This window comes from Peromyscus eremicus, chromosome 3 (assembly GCF_949786415.1).
Source record: "Peromyscus eremicus chromosome 3, PerEre_H2_v1, whole genome shotgun sequence".
NCBI lineage: Eukaryota > Metazoa > Chordata > Mammalia > Rodentia > Cricetidae > Peromyscus > Peromyscus eremicus.
Window position 1 is genome coordinate 78801954 of NC_081418.1, and position 16680 is coordinate 78818633.

Consider the following 16680-nt stretch of genomic DNA (forward strand, 5'->3'; position numbering starts at 1 on the left):
AGTTACAGATAGTTGTGAGCCACCTTGTGGATGTGGGAACCAAAACCAGGTCCTCTGCAAGAGCAACAAGTACTCTTTTAATGCTGAGCTAAGTCTCCAGTCTTGTTTATGTGTTTAAAATAAACATCTTTGTTCCTAAAATGGGAACTTAATAATTATGGGTCACTTGGGTGCTCAGCATGCTTGGATCATAAGGTGGTAGCAGTGTAGTGGTGGTGGGGGGAGATGAAAAGGGTGGAAGTGGAAAATAGTGATTCTAGCATGTTAATTAAAAACAAAAAGGCTTTAAGAAACCCAAAGTTGCTTTTTTACTAATAAATAAATTAATTAATTAAAGTGGGAAGAGAAGGAGAGGGGAATGTGGGAAACCCACTGCCACATTTTCCCCTAGGGTACTCTTGAGGAGTGCGGGATAAGAGATTTAGATAGAAGGATAGAGGGGAGAGAAACAGAAACATAGGAGAGCCTTGGGAGGGCCTGGATCCTAATCCACCAGCCCCTTCTGTCTCTTCTAAAAGGCTGTTTATAGGAATGCCAAGGGGTGGAGAAAAAGACCTCCCCTCAGCACAGCCAAGTGCAGACCCATTCCAATCACCTGGAAACCATGCACACCGTCAAGCCATCCTCTAATGCAGCTCTTCTGGATAAAGCAAGCTCAGACCTCACTAGGAAACCTTTGTGAGACTCCACAGGGGAAGTAGGAAGAGGAGCATGATGAGAGGAAGGCAGGGACCATCTCTGTTACCTCCACTCACTCCCGGTGTACCAGCTAAGGAGGCCTCAGATGACAGCCAGTGGAGGCGAGGATGCCACCTTCCTATTCTTCTGAGCATGATCAGAATGAAAAACACTGAATCATGACTCCAACAGTCCAACAAGTTCCAGTCTTCATGTGCTGTATGTATTTCTGGCTTTTTTTTTTTTTTTTGTCTAAATCATAATACTCAACACTAGCATGACATGCCAATCCAATTTTCCAGCTAGATTCTAGAAACAGCATGATGGCAATATGGTGTGATACAGGAGGGGGAGGACACTATATAAAGTGAGACTATGTGGCCTGCTGTGACAGCACATGCCTTTCATCTAAGCATGGGGTAGGCTGTCACAGAAGGATCAAGGGTTTAAGCCACTGTGGGTTATATAGCAAATAGTAGGCAAACCAAGAATATGTAGTAAGACCCTGTATATAAAAGCATAAAATGGCAAAATAAAACAGCTGTCTAAAGCATTTGGAGAAAGTTCTACTGATGTAGATGGTACATTTATAATGTTCTAATCTCCGGAGCCATTGCTAATTGCACTATAGTTAAATAATACAGTTATTAAGCAATTATCAAAGAAACATCATGATTTTTTTTCAGTTATCCAAAGCCTTAACTACAAATATGTATATTACCTGTGTTTTTAGTCAAATATCTTGCTATTGCGAGACTCTGGTGAAGGGTAAGTCCTCCCACTTCCAAAACAGGGATTTTGCCAAATGGAAGAGCTAAAACAGACCAAATGTAGAGTCAACTTCAGAGCTGAACCAAGAATGGTGAGAGAAGCCAGAACAGTTGAAACAAGGTATCCTATAAAGTCATGAAAGTCTTAAATACAGAGTATATATACATATATATTTATAAACTTAAAAATATGCTTACTTTAAGAAGCACTATACTGTTACCCTAAATCATGGAGATTGTGTGGTTATCGTTCCACAGGACCAGTCCCTCCACGCTCTCCAGCAGGTCATAGATGGGGTAGATGTTAGGGTGAGCATACTGGGTGGTTTTGTATGTCAACTTGACACAAGCTATAGAGTCATCAGAGGAAGAAGCCTCAGCTGAGGAAATTCCTCCTTGAGATCAGCTGTAAGGCATTTTATCATGTAGTGATCAGTGGGGGACGGCCCAGCCCATGGTGGGTGGTACCATTCCTGGGCTGGTGGTCCTGATTTCTATAAGAAGGTGGCTGAGCAAGTCAGGGGAAGCTAGCCAGTACGCAGATCCCCTCCATGGCCTTTGCATCAGCTTCTGCCTCCAGGATTCTGCTCTGTTTAAGTTCCTGTCCTGACTTTCTTCAGTGATGAACAGAAGTGATGAAGTGTAAGACGAATAAACTCTTTCCTCCCCAACTTGCTTTTTGGTCATGATGTTTTTGTCACAGCAATAGAAACCCTAGGGCTGAAGAGATGGCTCAGAGGTTAACAGCACTGGCTGCTCTTCCAGAGGTCCTGAGTTCAATTCCCAGCAACAGCATGGTGGCTTATAACCATCTGTAATGAAATCTGGTGCCCTCTTTTGGCGGGCAGGCATACTCACCAGCAGAACACTGTATGACTGTATGCATAATAAATAATAAAAAAAAAGAATATCCTTTTTAAAAAAAGAAAGAAAAAGAAACCCTAACTAAGACAGTGGGCCAACCCAAGGCCTAGGATGTGGGTCTGGATGGTAGCTGAACTGGTCAGTCCAGGCCACTGGGACTGCCTCCCTCAGGTGAGGGACAGAACCAGCTCTCCCAAGCCAATGGTGAGGAGTTGGGCCATCTTTCCCCAGTGCAAGGGCCGGCTCTTCTGTGTGTGTGTGTGTGTGTGTGTGTGTGTGTGTGTGTGTGTGTGTGTGTTGTCGGGGTCGGGGATCAGCTCTCCTGCTGCAGTGTCCATCGAGGGGCAGGGCTATCTATTCCAGGGCCAGTGAAGGGCAGGGCCGGCTCAGCAGGGTCCTTGGATTTCAACCACAGGATCTCCATGACTGGGGCAACAGCAGGGTATGGGGAGTTTTGGTGAGGATCTGGTGATGACAGTGTGCCAGACACCTTGAACCAGACCGAAGACTCCTTGCAATGAACACTTGTGGTTGGGGCTGATTGTACAAAAGGGTATTCTGTGTGACAGACTGCAGCTCCCGATGCCACTCGGATGGATGAAGAGGTGTTGGAAAGACAGAGGAACGAGGTGGCTTTTTGTTTGTTTTGTTTTGTTTTGAATTAATTTCTTGGAGGTGGTTCTTTTGGGAAGTATGCTGCAGGGATGAGGGGCAGGTATGCAGGGCCTGGGGTGCATGATGTGAAATTCCCAAAGAATCAATAAAGAATTATTTAAAAACAAAAAGCACTATACCGTTTGAGCTCTATCTAAACCCCTCAAAACATTTCTTCTTAAAAGAGACAATTCCACATTCTCTACTGCAGTCTTCACAGTTTGGTAGATTTGAAAATTGAATATAAAATCAGTTAAAAAACTGGTTGTAAAAATCATGTGTATGCAGGGAGCATGGAGCTCAGTTGGTAGAGTGCCTGCTAATATGTACCAGGCTCCACACAAGCCTTTGGGTTTGATCCCCAACACTGCATAAACTGGGTGTGCTGGATTATGCCTGTAACCTTAGCACTTGTGAGGTAGGTGGATCATGAGTTCCAGATCATTTTAGACACCGAGTTTGGATAACGTCTCAATTGAAAAACAAACAATAACAAAATGTTTACAGGGATACTACACATTACACTCCCTCATTGTCTCATATTAGATTGATTTATAAATTTACTGCTCTTTAAAAGGCTTACTTAATTTTAGTTTTTGTGTTATGAGTGTCTTGCCTGCATGTATGTAAGTACGCTGTAGTGGGTAGCCATTCCAGCTTTGTTCTGGAAGTTCCAATCCCCATTGAGGCTTCGGTAACTGTCACGCCTACAAGGCAGAGCCAAGGGAGGACCCTGAAGACCTGAGATCTGGATGCGCGGCTCTCTTGGTTCCTGGACCCTGGACACTGGAGGTAGACCAAGCAGCGTTCTCCAGAGAACACCGCTGGACTGTGCCACACCTTTCCCAGACCCTGTAAACTATTCCTTCACTTGCAAGTTACCCCACAAAATAAACCTCCCTTTTAACTACATGGAGTGGTCTTAATAATTTCACCAATAGTGCGCCATGTTTGTGCAGTGCCTTTGGAGGCCAGAAGAGGGAATCAGATCCCTTGGAACTGAAGTTACAAATGGTAACTACGCGGCTGCTGGAAACTGAACCTCAGTCCTGCAAGCGCAGCAACTCCTCTTGACTGGTGAGCCATCCATCTCTTCACCCACATACTTGACTTTTATAAAAATCCGTGTTTTCAAGCTTCATTAATTTTATAGTCTCAAAATAGATCACATGAGTTACTTTAGAAAATATTCCAACAATTAAAGAGTTTGACTTATACATGAGCTAAGGAAGTAAGGAAGTGGTTTTTGTTGTTGTTGTTTTTTTTTTTTTTTCCCAAGACAGGGTTTCTCTGTGTAGTTTTGGTGCCTTTCCTGGAACTCACTTGGTAGTCCAGGCTGGCCTCGAACTCACAGAGATCCGTCTGGCTCTGCCTCCTGAGTGCTGGGATTAAAGGCGTGCACCACCACTGCCCGGTGAGCTAAGGAAGTTTTATCCTAGTCTTATTTTGATGAAGAGCATTGTGGATTATATAACAAAAGATGGAAGCATTTTGTACAAACATAAAACAGTCACAACAGGTAGCACTAATGATATATGAGTAACTTCCACTTCTTTGTTGAACATTTTACTTCTGTGAGAAAGCAATATACTTTTTATTATAGAAAATTCATAAAACTTAAACAAGAATGTTTCTACCAGGTAGTTACAGTGATTGTAGTATTCTAATTAATTTTCCATATTGTGTTAGTTAACCTTGTCAACTTGATTAGATTGAGAGATGCCTGCATTGGCACTCACACCTTGATTAGCTTGAGAGATGTCTACATTAGCACTCACACCTTGATTAGCTTGAGAGATACCTACGTTAGCTAGCACTCATGCCTTGATTAGCTTGAGAGATGCCTACATTAGCACTCAACACCTATCTATGAGGGTCTTTTCTCAGACATCAGATCATGAGTCGCTGATCCAGTGAACAGTTTATTCTACGGACTAATTTGAGTTTTGGATGCATGCCATAAGGTGGACGTGTGGGAGGTAGGGCCTTGCTGGGGGAAGTGGGCTGCTGGAGACTTGGACCTGTGGGAGGTAGGGCCTTGCTGGGGGAAGTAGGCTGCTGGGGACTTGTAACTTTGTAACCTCCCCTTGCTTTCTCCCTGCTCCCAACTCTCACATGATGAGCAGCTCTGTTCCATCACACCCTGCCAACCGTGATGTTTCTTTCCTGAGGCCTCAAGCAGTGAGCAGACTGCACTGAAACCTCTGAATACATCCTTCCTTCTCTACGTTCCTCCCCCATTTCTGTCACAGCCATGAGAAACTAACAAATAATACTAAAAAAATAACGTGATATTATTATACAAAGTCCCCTTTCTCACTTGATGCTATCTTTGAAACCTTTCTGAATCAATGGATCACCATTGTTTCAATGATCTTGAGGTGCTACAACTTCCCAAACAATATTTTAGGTTGGGCACACAATTATTTTGGTAAGAAGACAAAAAATGAAGTGTAGATGGCAAGTCATGTACCTCACACAGGGACTGGGACCAAACCTCTGTACATACATGGGTGAGTACAAAGTCAACTTCTTTCACCCGAGGGAAAAAGCACAGCTTTGATTCCTGACCCAGTGAGTAAACCAAGTGCTGTTCAAGGCCCTGAAGTGCTGTGAGCAAGACAGAGTTCCAAATAAAATGGATATGAACTGATGGCTTCATTTGAAGCCCAAGTATAAACATGTGAGAGGTGGCATGCAGAGCCTGAAAGAGAACACAGGACTGAAAATGTGACATGCTCACCTGGCTGCAAGCACTTAACCCTGAGCCATAGGTGTTAACTAAGGTCTCATTTTATAAACAAGGAAACGGATGTTGGGGGAAGTTTATGTAAATTATGCTGGGCGAAGCTTATGTAAATTAGCAGGACCTACTCTTGGCAGAGGTAATATTCAACCTGAGGTAGGTCAGTTGCCCAGCTGGTTCTATAGTTCTGAGTCATATATTGAGAAAGAAGATAAAAAACAGAGCAAGCCCAGAGAACAGTATGCATCTGTTTAGTTTACCTGAACTGTTTCTCGATGTGAAGCTCTGTAGGATCAGGCTTGCATTTCCCAGAGGAAGGATGAAAACCCCTGAAATACATTCTTCCTGCATAATCTGCATGATTTATGCTACTTACTTGGTTTGATTTTGGGCCAGTCAGCTTGTTCTATTCTGTGATCTTCATACTTTATGTCCAAATAAGCAAATATATAACGAATAATTTCTGCTCTCCCCCTCATATTAAAATAAATCAGTTTGTAGTTTGGCATGGTGCAATTCTGGAAAGAGAAAAAAGGGAAGTAGCATTTTTTTTTTGTCAATTTTTAATCCTCTGATAGTTTCATACATGTGTGTATATATAATGAATTTTAGTCATTTTCTGCCGGTTACTCTCTTTCATCCCTTCTCCCTCTCCCTCTTCCCCTGAAACTGTTCTTCCCAACAAAACTTGAAATCACTGATTGCTGGTGCCCAGGGGCCAGCCCCAGCAGTGAACTGGTTCCAGAAAGGATGTAGGGATCAGGTGAGGGAAAGGCTGAGTCAGACACATAGACGGGAAGACTTTGAAAATCTGACTGACTAGCAATCAGAAAATTTCTTTTTTTATACAGATTTTAAAGACACTCATGATTTCTCAAGAGACACAGATCACATCATTTTGTCCTGGGCATACTTCTCTACTATGCCCAGAGTTATAGGTTAAGTCCAGAAAGAATATATTTTATTATCAGCCCCATATCTCTATTCCTAGAATTCTACAGATCACTTCAGCTCAAGCAAGCATAATATAGCATCCTGTTTTCAGGCTGGCAGCAGTTTGTGGTTTCAAAATGTTTTAGATGATATCTGAGTCAGTCCAGGTGAATCATCATGCTTTGGGCAGTATATCATTAACTTTTGATGATCAATCATATTACTTACAAATTAGACTAAACCTGAGAACTTTCTCAGGCTTAGGAACTGTTGTAGCTACTATTCAATTCTTTTTTTTTTTTTTTTTTTTTTTTTTTTTTTTTTTTTTGGTTTTTCGAGACAAGGTTTCTCTGTGTAGCTTTGGTGCCTTTCCTGGAACTCACTCTGTAGCCCAGGCTGGCCTTGAACACACAGAGATCCGCCTGGCTCTACCTCCCAAGTGTTGAGATTAAAGGTGTGCACCACCACTGCCCGGCGTATTTATAATCTTATAAGAATTTATTAAATAAAAGAGTTCTTTTGTTTCTAAGTTAGGTAATATCACAGCAACCTGATATAAATCAATCTTTTTAGGAATGACAAATCCTAATACCTTACTTGTCTTATATTCTTCTATGTCTTCTTACACCACCTGTACATGCTGTTATGTTATCCTAGTCATTCTCTAATTGCTGAATTCTTTTTAGAGGCTAATGTCTATGTAGGCTTCTCTCTTGTAGGGTATGTTTCTACGAAATTGTAAGTATACTGTAAAGGAGTTCCATGCTCTGATCTGCTGCCAGTTCTTCTGTCCTGCTAAACCTTTTCAGCCTCTTCTGAATTCATAGGGTTCTAACTATTTTGTTCTTGAGTTTACATAGGGGCAGATAACAACCTCCAAGCACAGAGAAGACCCCTAAGTAGAGTCAACTAAGGTTAAGTCCCTGAATGCAGAGGGTAGTGTGTTCAGGACTTCTTCAGGGGTACACAGAAACAATTTTCTCAGAAAAGACATGGATAAATCATCACGCTAATAGCCCCCCCCCCCCCACCAAGAGTGTAACACACAGAGATTCAAACTGAGAGTGAAGAGCACCAGGTCAACAATTGTAGCATGTGGCTCAGCTTTGCTGGAACTTTCTCAAGCAGCTATGCTGGCTCTATGACTTTTCACTGTTCCCCTAGGGGATGGCTGTGCCATTTTGTAAACACTCAAGGTGAGACTACAAGAAACTCATAAAATTTTAGTGACTTACATTCAACAAATATAGCTGTGGAATGCATGCGATGATATAATGACTGAGCAACTGACAGACGTTTTCACTTGAAATTGACTTCTACTCAGGTACTCTGTGTCTTTGGGCTAGTTTATAGAGGTTCCCTGAATTTCAAAGTCTACTTAAAAATATAGGTATTGATATAGATTTGGACGGTAAGAATTGTATAGATAAAATTCTTCGTATAATACTAAACTGTTACTAGTATTAATAATTACCTTAATCTCTCATATTGTAGACAAGAACAATCATTGGCTACCACATTCTGATGCAATAATTGTAGCAGGTACATGAAAATTGTTTATTTAAAGTGGTGAATTACAGTGAGGGTCCAGTGATGATGGTGTGCCAGAGGCTTTGAACCAGACCAATCAGAATTTTGTGGGTGGGGCTGATTGGACAAAAGAGTATACTGCATCACACAGTGCAGCTTCCAATGCCACAAAGATGAATGAAGAGCTTTTGGAAAGATGGAGGTGAGGTAGTTTTTTTGTCTGTTTGTTTTTTGTTTTGTCTTGAATTAACCTTTTTGCGGGGGGGGGGATATGGAGGGGCTGGGAGGTGATCAGAATTGGGGTGCATGATAAAGAATCAATAAAGAACTATGTTATAAAATAGTTAAAGTGGTGAATTAAAATGGTTTATTTTCTGGGCTGGAGAAATGACTCAGTGGGTAAATGCATGTGCTGTGTAGACCTGATGACCTGAGTTTAATACATGGAACCCATGTAAAAAAGTCAGATATGGCGGCTCATGTCTGTAATCCTAGCTCCAGCACTGCTATGGTCAAGTGTGGGCAGAGACAGGAGAATGGGCCTAAAGCTTAGTGAATGCAACACAGTGGAAGAAATAACAAGAGAGACCCTGCCTCAGAAACAAGATGGAGAGAGAGATAATTCCCCCCAAAGCCAGTAAGCTTGCTTGCCTTCTAAGCCTGGTCACCTGAGTTCTGTTTCCAGAACAGTCATAAATGTGAAAGGAGGGAACTGACTCCATAATGACCAGTTCTTCCACACATGCACCATGGCACACACGCATTATGTGTACACACACACACACACACACACACACACACACACACACACACACGCACACGTGCACACTAATTAAAAATGTAAAGTAATAAAGATCTTTTAGAAATATACATTATGAAATTACAATTTTTACTAGAAAATGAAAACAAATTTGTTATAATTCCTTGATGTATTTATTTTAAATATGAAAAAAGCAAAATAACCCTTACTGTGAAACTGTTATTCCTAGTTGTAGTTTTGCATTGAAGAGCTTTTTATCATATATAACAAATTTGGTTATCATGTATCAGTCTCTACATCACAAAAAACAATTATTTATCCTTCTATACATTGTATATATGTGAGACACATATATCCGTTGCATTAAAAATTAAATACGTAACTTTTTTCAGTCAAATGTCCACAAATGTCAGTGACCACCTTGTTCATTCTGCACAAAGGGATTGTTTTATTATTGGTATGTGGTTATGCTACTTTATATTGTAGCTCACTCAAAGGACACTGTTAAATTCTCTAGCTGTCTATATTTCTCTGGAGACATATTATTCAGTATGAGATTTGGAGATACAAGCATGTCTGACAAAAGCTTATCTTTTCCTCTGGAACATTCTTTCAACAGTTGTGACATTGAAGAAGCTGTGCTTACACATCACATTCCTCAGTTCTTGTGTAATTTCATTCTGCTACAAGGAAAAGTTTTTTGTTCTACAGGTGCAAAATTCCCAACTTGTAGGCTTGCCCTTTTAGGTTAGATATATGTATTTTTGCAACATTAAAAAAACAGGTCAAGATAAATGCCGTTGGAAACAATTACTGACTCTAAAATATTTAATATATTTAATACGGCTTTGCACAAAAATAAGGAATTCCAAGCAAATATGTCTACGAGCAACAAAATATTGAAAGAAATTTCACAATAAACACTAAGAGAAGTTTTAGTGCCCAATCTAGACTTTTTCTTTTTCTTTTTTTCTTTTTTTTTCTTTTTTTTTCTTTTTTTTTCTTTTTTTTTTTTTTTGGCGTCTCTTCACTAAGCAGTTCATCTCTGTGGCCATAATCCCATTCCAAGGTCAAAGGTAGGATGTGTCTGACCAGATGCACCGAGGTGCAAGGCCAGTTGTGAGAGAGCAGGAGACAGTGGGGGAGTTACCCCTGCCATGTACGATCTCAGTGACCTTGGGCTCTTCTCTCTTTCTGGCTTCAGTTTCTTTACCTATAGAATTATGTAGAAAACATTACCTAAAAGCCCCCATGCAATGGAACTCAAGGAGTCCAGTCCCTCCTAGAGTTCACAGTTGCTGTAGGGACAGTCATTGTCTTCCGTGGTGTAGTATTGGGTTCCAGTAGCTAGCTCCACATCCTTGTCCATGGGACACCCAGATGGAGGTCAGTGAGTCACAGAACAAGGACAAAGTGACACAAAGACACAGGAGAGTGGAGGCTTGTTCCCAGGAAGGGGCTTGCTGAGAAAGAGGTGGGGTGAGTGTGACTTGAAGCTATTACAGACATGGATGAAATTGTCAAAGAGTAAATTAATTGAACCAGAAGTCCCCATACAGTATGAGCTCTGAAGACATGAACATGAGGGAGGGGGAACCACAGAGTTCTTTCCCATAGTGAAGGGCATGACCCAAATTTAGATGATTTCACTGGGCTCAGGTCCTCAAGATCATGTCATTTGAGAAATCATCCTGCTGCCAGCACAAAGAAATGAAAAATTGAAATATAAAAAGAAAAGTTAAAAAAAAAGATCAAGCTCAAAAACAAAATGACAAACTATAGCAAAAAAATATTGCCAACAGAAGGGTCATACTAGCAGTAACATAATTTAAAAGCCTCAAGCTAACACTACAGTCCAACACTTCAAGGGAAAACTTCAGAACTGGGTAAGGTAACTAACCAAATTTAAAAAAAAAAAGTAGAAATGAATACTGACTTGGCAATTAGTTACTGTCGTGGCTTCACAGGTAAAGTTTCCTGACTCACAAAGGCAAAGGCAGTCCTTATCTTCCAGGAACTTTAGAGAAGAGAAAATTGGGGAAAAGGCAGCAATTTAGAAGAAAATTCCAGATCATTTCATTAGCACACATTTCAACATCATACATATTAGTTACTGAAAGTTGGTAGACTATGAATAGACAGAAATTCTGTGACAAATGGATTGACAGCCACATCACAATGTTCTAGTTAGATGTCCTTTCGTGGGACAGACTGCTCAGACAGGCCAAAGCAAGCCACACTGTAACCTCAGCCAAGGCTAAACGTGATGGATGGCTCTGGGCCATATTGCTCGTGCAGAGGACCCAGGTTCAGTTACCCTCATCTACACCATGTGACTCACAATTTCAGCTCCAGAGGATCTGATGCCTTTTGACATTTGAGGGCACCTGCAATCACGTGCACATACCCACACACATACACATAACTACAAATAATAAAAATAAATCCTTTTAAAAGACATTAAACATTACCATTCCGTCGTGATCAAAACTCTGAAGAAGAAAAAAATTAAAAACTCCTTAACATACCAGGAATTGGGAAAAAGTTCCAGGACCCCATGAAGAGTCTTGTCTGAAAATTTAGAGCAAATTCCACATGAATGTGAACCAATAGACTCAGTTTCTTTTCTTTTCTTTCTTTTACTTTTTTTTTTTTGCTGTTTTATTCTAGAATTTTTTCCAACCTAATATTTTTATTGATTATTGGGGAATTTCATAAAATGTACCCCAATCATATCCACTTCCCAGTCCTCCCAGGTCTGTCCCCTACCCTTGTGACCTGTCCCACACCAAAAGAAGAAGAAGAAAGAGGAGGAGGAGGAGAAGGAGGAGGAGGAGTAGGAGTAGGAGGAGGAGGAGGAGGAGGAGGAGGAGGAGGAGGAGGAGGAGAAGAAGAAGAAGAAGAAGAAGAAGAAGAAGAAGAAGAAGAAGAAAAAGAAGAGAAACATAAAACAAAAGCAACAATAACCAAACCCAAAGAAACCCAGTTTTTCTATTGTCAACAACAGCCATACTTATTACATTCCCAACCCTGAGCAGACCAGTTAACTTAGTAAAATAAGATGGCAATAAATAATGTGAGGAAGATCAAGGAAAAGATGACTGCTATCTTCATTCAAAAGTTGCTTCCGGCTACAAAAAAAATATATGAAGTAAGAATTCAGCTGATTATGACAAAGTTATACCCAGAAGAGTTAAGAACTCTTCCAGAGGATAAAGCCAAGCCTCAAGGAGTCTTGGTGATACTAGCTTTTGAATATTAGCCGTTTCTTGCTATGAATTTCACATGTGCTATTGTAGCTTTTCCATCATTCATAGGGCACAATTTCCCCTATACAATTAAATTATTTGTGTAACTTTCTCCAACTGTGCTCCAACAGACACAGTCAAAATCCCTAATTTCAGTTCTTTCTGTAATTATCGCCATTAGCAGCATCTGGCCAGGTCCATCCCTGGATGGAGGAAAATATCTTATCTGAGATATCTCACAGACTCTCTAAGAACAGACTTGAGCATCCAGACTAGCTGCTTGAGGGGGCCTCGTAGATGTGCTAATTAAGCTTAACCTCCCCCTTTCCAAAGTTTTATCTCTAGTTTTAGATCTACTTTTAACAATGAACTCAGAACTAAAGGGTTTCTACTTACAGGTACATCAAGCTGTGACTCAGGCTGCCTAGTCACCAAGTGCACTCCCCCACCCTGCCAGAAAACAGCAGCAGCCAAGATAGCTTGGACAGATAAGGGACCAAAGGGAAAGAAGGCAGTTTTATTTTCACTCGTCACTGATAGACTCCTAACACTTTAACTAACCACTTCCAAGAATAGAGTTTGAGCACATAAATTTCCTTTTCTTAGATATTAACTGAATTTAACCCTTTGTTGATTCATTTCCCCATTAGTCACTTCCAGATGATGGCTGACATTTACTACTCTTTTGTGTGGATCTTATTGCCCCTCCTTTTGACCCTGAGGAATTTCAAGCCTGGTGACCTTGCCTTAGCCAGAGCATTGCTACTGCATGGGTATATAACTGTAAACCTCAGAGACGTGAGGAGAACTAGATTGGAGGACTAGAAGAGAGTACTAGAGGAATGAGATGGAAGATGAGGAAGAACCAGATGGGGAAGAACAAGGTGCGGAAGAATAAGATGAGAAAGAGGGAGATGGGAGAGGAGCTAGATGGCAAAGAACTAGATGGATGAGAACCTACATGGGGCAGAACTAGATGAAGGAATTAAGATAGCACTTACAGGGAACAGCATATAATTGCAGAGAGAAATTAGGCAAGAAAGGAGCTAAGTAAGAGAGCAAAATAGAAGCCATGTAGAGAGAGAACTGACTCAAAAGAATAAAGTGAATGAACTAAAGAGTTTTGTGTACGAAAATTTATTAGAGAATCCTTCAGATTAATCCGCTGCTGGTAGTGTCTCTTCTGGAACTCTGGGAGAAGGCTATCTAGGGGCTGGACCCCATCAAGACAGATCTGTAGGTAAACTTGGTTGTAAACTTCAAATGTCAAGGTCCTCTGTTAAGGACCAAAGTAGCTAAAAGTAAAAGAGCTGGGGAGAACCTCACCTTGCAGGCAGTGGGGCTTGTGGAAAATGCCTTGTAAATAAGGTGATGTGGTGTTTGTCCAAGTCTAAAGATAGAATGCCTCAAAAGGAAACTGCTCATATACGAACATCACATTTCAATGGAGACATAAAGGGGCAAGACCAAAGAAATACATATAATTAAACTCTAATTTGCCTCACACAAGAAATGCCACCTAGCTGGGTGTGGTGGCACATACCTTTAATCTCAACAGTCAGTAGGCAAAGGCAAACAGATATTTATTTATTTATTTTATGTCATTTATTTTTTTTATCATGGCCAAGCTTATAATCTTTTACTTTATTTTTTATTAAGAAATGTTTTATTCATTTTACATGCCAATCACAGATCCCCTTTTCTCCTCTCCTCCTACCTCCCCCCAGCCTTCTCCCCCACAAACCCCCCCCCATTCCCTCCTCTGAAAAGGTAAGGCCTCCCATGGGGAGTCAGCAAAGCCTGGTATATTCAGTTGAAGCAGATCCAAGCCCCTCCCCCTGCATCAAGGCTGTGCAAGGTGTCCCACCATAGGTAGTGGGTTCCAAAAAGCTAGCTCATGCACCAGGGATGGATCTTGATCTTACTGCCAGGGGGCCCCTTAAGCAGATCAAGCTACGCAACTGGGCAGACAGATTTTTAATCTCAACCCTCAGTAAGCAGAAGCAGACAGATTTCTGTGAGTTCTAGGCCAACATGATCTACATAAGTTCTAGAAGAGCCAGGACTACATAGAGAGACTTTACCCCAACAAACTAAACAAACAAACCAAAACGCCGCTCAGGTTATTTGGCTGTGATTTGGTTAAACCTGATTTGGACAGAGCCTGAGACCTCTGGCATTGTGCTGGGCTTGTTTTTCCTGGTGGGTTCATTTCTGAACTTTCTGATCCCATGCTGCTGTAAGTACTTCACATAGGGAAAATGGCATTAACTCTCTGAAGAGAAGAGAAAGTAAGAAGAAGTTTATCTACTTTCTTAACACTCCAAGGGAAGCCATGTAAAGTTCCTGATTGAGTAGATAGGTATTTGGAAAACAACATGCACATTTCCTCAGCACATGACTGAGAAGTAGAGGCCCTGGGTAAAGCTTCCAGTTACAAACTTACATGGATTTCTAGTCAATGTAAAGGTTAAATTCTTAGTATTTGCTAAACTTGTTAGGAAACAATATTTCATATGGTTAATAGAATTTTTAGAAGCACTCCGTCTTGTATACTTCCATTCTATTAGGTTCATAGCTATTTTTACTTTATGATCCTGATATTTTTAGCTGATTGTAAGAAAAATACAGAAGCAGTCAAGACAGTGGTGGTTTTAATGTGATTATTCATAGAATGTGAATTATGGTAAAATCATTTCAACTTGAATAGGTGGGTGTCTTACTTTGACTAAAAGAATACAGTTAAAATATAGTATAATATATTTAATCTGTATGCCAGAAAGATAATAGAAATCCAAAGTCCACTATCAGGCAGAAAGAGGTTAATATTAAACTGCTACTTTAAACATCTTAATAAAGGTTTCATCATATAAAAAGGGGAGGACACTTTTGGAATTGTTTTAAAGGGTAGAAAACTTACAAATCAGAGCATTAATAATTTTGTATTTTTTTTCCAGTCTCCCTTTTTCTGCCCAGCCTCCTGGCTTTCTGAAGCAGGCAATGAGACAGCACTTGCCACAGGAATGTCTGTCAAAGTGGTGGCCATGGCAACTCCAGGCCAGCATTCAGCTCTCGACATAGGTGATGATCTCGTCATTTTTTATCACATTCTAGTACTTCATGACAATCAGCTTAACCTGCTTTCTCTTACTCTTGCTCTTCTTGGGAGTGGTGTGAGACTTCCTCCATGTCTTAACACGGCCAGAAGTCTCAACACAAGATGAAGGGTGGACTGTTTTTGAATGTTGTAGTCAGACAAAGTCCCACCATCTTCCATCTGGTTACAAGAGCTTTTGCTGATTGGGAGGAATGCCTTCCTTATCCTGGATCTTGGCCTTTACACCTTCTATGGTTCTGTCTTCAGCATGATAGTCTTCTCCATTGGGATCTTTACAAAATTCTGCGTCTTGGCCATGATTCCACCACAGATGGTCAATTGCAAAGGCAATTTTAGAATTTGTTTAACAACAAGGGCCTAACTGAGCTCTCACATTTCAATAAAAGACATTTGGAACTCAAAGACACTTGGGGCTTCCTGCCAAGTTCTTTACACATGTCCAGCAATTCTACAATAACGTGAGTCTGAAGTGCACAACTGAAAGCATCCATGGTCTTTCCAATAGTCCCTTTGTAGTGTGTTTTAACCCCACCACCAACCCATCCAGTGCAGTGGACACAGCCCAGTGTTTGCACCTCGCTCGTGTAAACTCTGGTATTTTACAATGCAGAAGCTGGGTGCAGAGAGCCACTGAGGGGCTACTGTCCACAGGAGACAAACTTCTTGTAATGTTGGCATCCAGCTATTTCCCCCTAACAACAGGGGATGGAGAGTACACTGACTTCCCTCATTTCATAGAGCTCGGCGGGGGCGGGGTGGGGGGGTGGGGGGGGAAGGGGGGCTGCTTTTTAGTTCAGATCTGGGAAATTTATGAGATTAGACCGAAAAGTTTAGATCAAGAGAGAAATAGAAGAAGCCTTATTAACTAAGTTGCCGATTTCAAACACTGGATGTTTAATTTTGAGCCAGTAAGTTGGTATTTCTATTTTTTTAAAATAAAAAAAAAAACACTAAATACTATTTTAGAGGCTTGTCTTCCATTAACATCTGTGCATGAGGGTTAACTAAACTGCTCTTTAGGAGCTTTTAGCTCAAATTTCTGAACTGAGGCAAATCCCTTAAGCTTTTTTTTTTTTTTCTCCTTAAAGTATTTTTAAAGCCAAACGGTGAGAGAAGATAATTCTTAGATGAGCATGAACACATTTCAACAAACTATGCCGTAAAGAAATAGAATGTGATACAAATCAAACCCCTGAATTTAAAAAAAAAAAAGGACCATAAATGAAATTTTATATTGCTTTATACACTAAGGAAAATCACCCGGGAGAGTTCTGAAGAAGTTAGAACTCTGATCAAGATAGGGTATTTTTTCCTCCAACTGTGATAATATTTTAGGAATTTTAAAAACCTCCTTACAGATTGTCATTTGGTTTCCATAT

The 16680-nt window shown here is 40.7% G+C and overlaps 1 protein-coding gene across 4 annotated transcripts in view; it reads right to left on the reverse strand.

The window, feature by feature from the left end:
• Hpgds (hematopoietic prostaglandin D synthase) overlaps positions 1-16680 on the reverse strand; it is a 33973-nt gene that overhangs the window by 16507 nt on the left and 786 nt on the right. For 2 of the 4 annotated variants that reach the window (XM_059257911.1, XM_059257909.1), the window contains 3 exons: positions 10872-10952; positions 6089-6230; positions 1400-1492 (listed from right to left, as the gene is read on the reverse strand). In XM_059257911.1, the coding sequence (XP_059113894.1) occupies positions 1400-1492; positions 6089-6221 (226 nt within the window). In that variant the 5' untranslated portion in view covers positions 6222-6230; positions 10872-10952. The remainder of the gene's footprint in view (positions 1-1399; positions 1493-6088; positions 6231-10871; positions 10953-16680) is intronic. The other 2 variants (XM_059257908.1, XM_059257907.1) reach the window with 1 other exon arrangement.